Below are 7,943 nucleotides of genomic sequence, written 5' to 3'. Positions count from 1 at the left end.
GTTTTCGACAGACAGACAGACGGTGTGTGTGTCTGGCCTGTCATCTTCTGACTTTAACACTGAAGCGACGAGAGCGGAATAACAGGGATGCACATGACTAAAAAGTACACGTTCAATACTAACATCAGCTAATCTGTCAGTGTCTAATGTTAATCCAGTATCACTGCCAGATAACAACAATGTCTGTTTAATAACGTCGTGAGCAAGGCTAAGCTAACAGAAGCTAACGCTAGGTGAAGATATTACAACAACGTTAACGTGAGACAGTCTATTTCTCTAACTTCGTCAACAAAAAACTGTACGCTAGATGACCTTAGTTAACAAAGTCTGTACCGAATGGGTGGATGTCAGTCTTTACATTGCTCGCTCGCTAGCTAGCTAGCTAGCTAACTTAGTTTCCATGCCGCACAGGGCTGTGTGTATTGTCCTAGCCGGACCATAACACTGTTGTCTGTCTGTTAACGCCTTTGCAGAGGTAGAGGCCTAACGTTAACGTTACTGGCCGACATTCCGTTTCCAAACTCCCACTTTGTCTTTCTTTTTTTAGGACAAGGAACACGATGAAACCCCCCTCACAGACGCAGTCATCTCCTGTGAGTACTCAAGTGTTGACAACTCTGACGTGTTTATTAGAAAACTTAAGTCCTGAGTTGGTGGCTGCCAGAGAAAACCACTCCTTGATCTCAGCCAGGCTTCCTATTTCGGATCGGGGGGGTGAAGGAGTGAATTCTCCATGGTAGTAGCATTGCAAGGTTAGCTTGGATCCTGACCTGGCGAGTGTTGCCTTTTCCTCCTGTGGAGGCGAGAGTAAAAAACAACAACATATTTCTCCTGCAAGAGTATCAGAATAAACAACACACCAAAGAACAGCAGGGATGTAAACTAGTCACTTTTAGGTGACACAGTCACTTATTTTTTTTATTATCCCAAAATAAGTTAATGAATTCTGAGTGGTTTTGTGTATGTGTCACCTTTTTCACTCTGCATGCGTTGGCATCCCTGAACAGTGTGGCAGTTAGTGTTGTTTATTTGCAGGTATTTGAAGGTGTTTACAACAACGCCCGGATGCTTCACTTCCTCACTGCGGTAGTGGTAAGTAGCGTTCGCTCCTGTCATTCAATCTTTGCACCAAGAGTCTATCAGTCTGACGACGACTAAAATAAAACTCTGGGACAGACGGTTGATATTTCTGGGTTTCCGGTGGAGAGAGTTCTGCTTCTGTGCTTCACGGTCATTGTTTATAGTCCAGTTGTCATGGGAATGGAGTTGGAGTGGATGGATTATAAGTGGTTTTGGTCCAGACACATTTTGGCTAATCTCTATGAACAGATGACTGCATACAGTATGAGACTTCGTCGGACTGTCAACACCGACGGAAGCGGAAGTCTTTGGCGCGGACGTACCCACTATACCAGAAACCCCAAAATATCAGCCTTGTGTCCCAGAGTCCTAGTCGTCAGACTGATAGACAATCAGTCAATCAGTTTTAACCCTTAAAATACTCTGTTATATATATAAATAAATATATATATATATAGATAGATAGATAGATAGATAGATAGATAGATAGATATAGATGCAATTGTGCTTTGCTCATATTGTCATTGACTCTTTATTTCCTGTACATTCCTGTTGAGAGTAGCAGAGGACTTTGAAATTGATGCATTAAAAAGCACCAATGTGTGCATAAATATTCACCAGAATGCAGGAAATGAAGTATGTGACACTCAAAGTGTCATGGAGGAGGATCCCCAGACGTCAATGAATGCTTGATTAGTGGTCCGCGGTCATGGGGCTGCTGGCAAGATGTCCCTTAGTTTTCCACATTGAAGGTGGTAACCCTACTCAGTATTGTGATGTCAGCAATATTATTTATTTTATTGACATTTTAGATTTGTTTCCAGTGAGATATTGAGTTTATATAGTGACTTTGCTGTCGTAAACATTGCTGATGCTGCTCTAGAAGCATTTTAGTTATATTTAAAATATAAATGCAGTCTAATCATCTTTTGAGTTTATTCTTTAATAATATATATTTGTTTAAAGCAATTACTGAATTTAGTAATGAAAAATAACCAATAGGAGTATCGATCAAGAACCAAAGCAATAAGGATGAATGAGGGATGCAAACACAAGCTTCACCGCACAACCTGGACACCAGTAACAAAGAAGAAGGAAAAAAAAGTTCAGACCAAAAAATAAAAACCTGGCCAGCACACATGGTGTCCAGATTAAACCTGGCCAGCACACATGGTGTCCAGATTAAACCTGGCCAGCACACATGGTGTCCAGATTAAACCTGGCCAGCACACATGGTGTCCAGATTAAACCTGGCCAGCACACATGGTGTCCAGATTAAACCTGGCCAGCACACATGGTGTCCAGATTAAACCTGGCCAGCACACATGGTGTCCAGATTAAACCTGGCCAGCACACATGGTGTCCAGATTAAACCTGGCCAGCACACATGGTGTCCAGATTAAACCTGGCCAGCACACATGGTGTCCAGATTAAACCTGGCCAGCACACATGGTGTCCAGATTAAACCTGGCCAGCACACATGGGTGTCCAGATTAAACCCTGGCCAGCACACATGGGTGTCCAGATTGAGCTGCATCTCCTTTGTCTCCCTGCTGCTTGCAGGGCTCCACCTGTGACGTGAGAGTGAAGAACGGCACCGTGTACGAAGGCGTCTTCAAGACTCTGGGCTCACAGGTAAAACGCCTGTTGACATCGACATGGCCAGCGGAATGGCTTCATCGCCTCTATCGGCACTTTCTCTGGCTTGAAGTGTGAAGATGCTCTGTAAAACAGTATCACATGAACCAGCTCCGTGCACTAGAAGCAGGTCTTGAAATTAACACGTGTAGTGTAGAGGTAAAAGCACTTGCCTACCACCGCAGAGACCCGGGTTCAACTCCTGCCAGCGGCACTTCCGGCTTGGTCAGGCGTTCCTACAGACACAATTGGCCATGTCTGCGGGTGGGAAGCCGGTGGGGCATGAGTGCTGGTCGCTCCACTAGCGCCTCCTCTGGTCGGTCGGGGCGCCTGTTCGGGTGGAGGGGAACTGGGGGGAATAGCGTGATCCTTCCACGCGCTACGTCCTGCCGGTGAAACGCCTTGCTGTCAGGTGAAAAGAAGTGGCTTGTGACTACACGTGTCGGAGGAAGCATGTGCTAGTCTACGGTTCTCCCCAGGTCGCAGAGGGGGTGGAGCAACAACCGGGACAGCAAGGGGAATTGGCCCAAGTCCAATTGGAGACAAAATGGGAGAAAAGTCACCCAAATAATTTAAATTAATTGGTAATATTCCTAATCCACGAGACACTATGCCAACACAGATGTGGCAGCAGAGACAGTTCCTCTAATGCCGCCTAGTGGCTCACTCCAGAACAGCATGAACCTCCGCCCACCTGCATGCAAGTCAATAGGACCACAACCCCACTTCTCACTGAAAATATAAAGTCAAGACATTTTCCATGAGAAGTTATGGTCTCAGGAGCTAATTTCACCTCCTTATGGTGTTTATTTATTTACACATTAAAAACAAAAACACACAAGATTGTTCTGGTAGAGACAGGAAACCCTATTGGGCTTATTCTGGGTCTCACTCTCTACACATTAAGTGTGCCATTCAGTGAATATGACAGGAGGTTATTTAGGGTCATGTTTACCTGGTGATTGACAGGCTGCCTGTACATATGACAGGAGGTTATTTAGGGTCATGTTTACCTGGTGATTGACAGGCTGCCTGTACATATGACAGGAGGTTATTTAGGGTCATGTTTACCTGGTGATTGACAGGCTGCCTGTACATATGACAGGAGGTTATTTAGGGTCATGTTTACCTGGTGATTGACAGGCCGCCTGTACATATGACAGGAGGTTATTTAGGGTCATGTTTACCTGGTGATTGACAGGCCGCCTGTACATTTGACAGGAGGTTATTTAGGGTCATGTTTACCTGGTGATTGACAGGCTGCCTGTACATATGACAGGAGGTTATTTAGGGTCATGTTTACCTGGTGATTGACAGGCTGCCTGTACATTTGACAGGAGGTTATTTAGGGTCATGTTTACCTGGTGATTGACAGGCTGCCTGTACATTTGACAGGAGGTTATTTAGGGTCATGTTTACCTGGTGATTGACAGGCTGCCTGTACATTTGACAGGAGGTTATTTAGGGTCATGTTTACCTGGTGATTGACAGGCTGCCTGTACATATGACAGGAGGTTATTTAGGGTCATGCTTACCTGGTAAATGAGCGGCTTTAGGTCAGGAGGTAGAGCGGGTCGGCCAATGACGCAAGGGTTGGCCGTTCGATCCCCGCTCCCTCCCAGCTGCTGTCGCTGTGTCCTTGGGCAAGACACTTAACCCTCCTTGCTCCCGATGGTGTGTAGGCACCCTGCGTGGCAGCCTGCCGCCATCGGTGTATGAATGGGTGAATGTAGACTATCTACTGATTGTAAAGCGCTTTGGATAAAAGCGCTATATAAATGCAGGCCATTTACCATGTTTACCTGGTGATTGACAGGCTGCCTGTACATATGACAGGAGGTTATTTAGGGTCATGTTTACCTGGTGATTGACAGGCTGCCTGTACATATGACAGGAGGTTATTTAGGGTCATGTTTACCTGGTGATTGACAGGCTGCCTGTACATATGACAGGAGGTTATTTAGGGTCATGTTTACCTGGTGATTGACAGGCTGCCTGTACATATGACAGGAGGTTATTTAGGGTCATGTTTACCTGGTGATTGACAGGCTGCCTGTACATAACCTCCTGTCATATCATATGACAGGAGGTTATTTAGGGTCATGTTTACCTGGTGATTGACAGGCCGCCTGTACATATGACAGGAGGTTATTTAGGGTCATGTTTACCTGGTGATTGACAGGCCGCCTGTACATATGACAGGAGGTTATTTAGGGTCATGTTTACCTGGTGATTGACAGGCCGCCTGTACATATGACAGGAGGTTATTTAGGGTCATGTTTACCTGGTGATTGACAGGCTGCCTGTACATTTGACAGGAGGTTGTTTAGGGTCATGTTTACCTGGTGATTGACAGGCTGCCTGTACATTTGACAGGAGGTTGTTTAGGGTCATGTTTACCTGGTGATTGACAGGCTGCCTGTACATGGCTGGAGCGCCTCCAGAAAGGCTTTCTGGGGACAAGGAGATGGATGTTGACATCTGATAGGCAGCAGCTTCTCATGTCTGGCAGACAGTGTTGAGCAAGTTACTTTCAAAATGCAATATACTACATATTACTAGTTACTTTCATTTGAAAGTAATAAGTTACTTTACAATATTACTGTCTGCGTAGAGTAATGACATTGCCGCCCCGGAACCATCCCGAAAAAGAATTTAAACCAGTTTGAAGTCAAGTCAAGTTTATTTGTATAGCACATTTCATACACAAAGGCAGTTCAAAGTGCTTCACATAAAATGGATGACATAAGAAAAAAAAAAAAAAAAAAGTCAGTGTAAACCCTCAACAATTCTAAATGTTATCCTTTTCCTTTGTTATTGTCATCTTTCGTGGTTATTTGCATAAAACAGGGTATCCACGGGGTCTTGAAAAGTATTACAAGTTGATGAATCAATTTAGGGATAATTAAGACCCTTAAAAAGTATTATTGCTGATGGTGTTAAATGAGCATACTGTATGATATCATCCCATATCGATCACAGACCCCTGAATTGAATCGGTATCGTATCGTGGCAGACTTTGTGATATCGGAAAATATCGCATCGTTGTCCAAATAATCTATATAATATTGTATCGTGATAGAACTTGTGATTTACTTGTGATCGGTGCATTTATCGTTGATGTGACGAAAGTGGTGTTGAGGTCTTGAAAAAGTCTTAAAAAAGGTCTTAAAAGGTATTGAATTTAACTTCAACAGTCACACACAATTTGATTAGGAAATGATTGTATCTTTATTTAAATATGAGCTTTGATATAAAAAAAAGTACCTCAATTTGAGACTTGTGTTACTTGACAAAGTAACTGGTATGATATTGCTGAAATCCTATTGGTAAGTTATATTACTGAGTTACTGCTAAAAGTATTATATTACTTATAATATGTGACTTTTGTAATGTACTGCTGGCAGAACAAAATGAATGAGGGCAAACTGCAAGCTTCTGGAAGTCTGTGTGACTTTGGTTTGTAAACTAACCAAATGCAAAAAGGCAACAAAGTAAACGCTTCTGTTGTGCGAAAGGGAACTGGTGGGAATAGCGTGATCCTCCCACCTGCTACGTCCTGCCGGTGAAGCTCCCTACTGTCAGGTGAAAATAAGCGGCTGGCCACTACGCATGTGTCGGAGGAAGCATGGTGCTAGTCTACGGCTCTCCCCAGATCGGCAGAGGGGGTGGAGCAGCAGTGGAGCAGGAAATCATGAAAAAACAAATCAGTGCATATCAGACAAACATATGCCGATACTGATATATCTGTGACTGTGATAGGCCAATATCGGCTGATAGTCAGGCTATAATTCAGTGGGTTACTCACTGTAACACTCACTGTGGTTGACTGGACTCCACAGTGTGAGCTGGCTGTGGACGCTGTGCATAAGAGGAGTGAGGGAGCTGCCAGCGATGGAGGAGAGGAGGGGGGAGGGGGAAGCCCGTCATCACTCCCCAAGATGGAGGAGATCACAGACACCATGATCTTCAGCCCCGCTGACCTGGTCACCATGACCTGCCGTGACGTGGACCTCAGCTTCGCTATCAAAGGTACCCTGACAGCTACACACGTTACTGGCTCTCAAACAGAAAGGTAATAATCATTCAAAAAGAACATTATTTTGTATGACTGCATTGCTGTCTGTATTCTTTATCAACTCTGTGGAAATATCCTTCACATTTGGAAACCAATTGCACCGACCCCTGAAATTGATGGTTATACAAGTCAATCATAACCTTCTCAAGAAGCAAATAACATTCTGAAAGGATTTAACTCCCCCTCCCAATCAAACAAAACAAAACATGTTTTTTCAATCAGGAATTATGAGGCATTGTCATATCTATTTTATCGGTGCAATACCAGCAGAACATACAGTATACTTATACAAAACACCACAAAGTATCGGTGCATTACCCGCAGAACATACAGTATACTTATACAAAACACCACAAAGTATCGGTGCATTACCCGCAGAACATACAGTATACTTATACAAAACACCACAAAGTATCGGTGCATTACCAGCAGAACATACAGTATACTTATACAAAACACCACAAAGTATCAGTGCATTACCAGCAGAACATACAGTATACTTATACAAAACACCACAAAGTATCAGTGCATTATCAGCAGAACATACAGTATACTTATACAAAACACCACAAAGTATTGGTGCATTACCAGCAGAACATACAGTATACTTATACAAAACACCACAAAGTATCAGTGCATTATCAGCAGAACATACAGTATACTTATACAAAACACCACAAAGTATCAGTGCATTATCAGCAGAACATACAGTATACTTATACAAAACACCACAAAGTATCAGTGCATTATCAGCAGAACATACAGTATACTTATACAAAACACCACAAAGTATCAGTGCATTATCAGCAGAACATACAGTATACTTATACAAAACACCACAAAGTATCGGTGCATTACCAGCAGAACATACAGTATACTTATACAAAACACCACAAAGTATCGGTGCATTACCAGCAGAACGTGCAGTATACTTATACAAAACACCACAAAGTATTGGTGCATTACCAGCAGAACATACAGTATACTTATACAAAACACCACAAAGTATCGGTGCATTACCCACAGAACATACAGTATACTTATACAAAACACCACAAAGTATCGGTGCATTACCAGCAGAACATACAGTATACTTATACAAAACACCACAAAGTATCGGTGCATTACCAGCAGAACATACAGTATA

The 7,943-nt window shown here is 43.2% G+C and overlaps 1 protein-coding gene across 1 annotated transcript in view; it reads left to right on the top strand.

The window, feature by feature from the left end:
• The window catches only part of atxn2l (ataxin 2-like), a 63,103-nt gene continuing 55,160 nt past the window's right edge, over positions 1-7,943 (top strand). The window contains 5 exon segments of the mRNA XM_083650244.1: positions 1-104; positions 548-593; positions 1,036-1,092; positions 2,644-2,715; positions 6,561-6,750. Of these exon segments, the coding sequence (XP_083506370.1) occupies positions 88-104; positions 548-593; positions 1,036-1,092; positions 2,644-2,715; positions 6,561-6,750 (382 nt within the window). The 5' untranslated portion in view covers positions 1-87.

Source organism: Poromitra crassiceps (genome assembly GCF_964638095.1).
Source record: "Poromitra crassiceps genome assembly, chromosome: 13".
NCBI lineage: Eukaryota > Metazoa > Chordata > Actinopteri > Beryciformes > Melamphaidae > Poromitra > Poromitra crassiceps.
The sequence above is the reverse complement of the archived record's forward strand: the minus strand, read 5'-3'. Positions and strand labels throughout refer to the sequence as shown.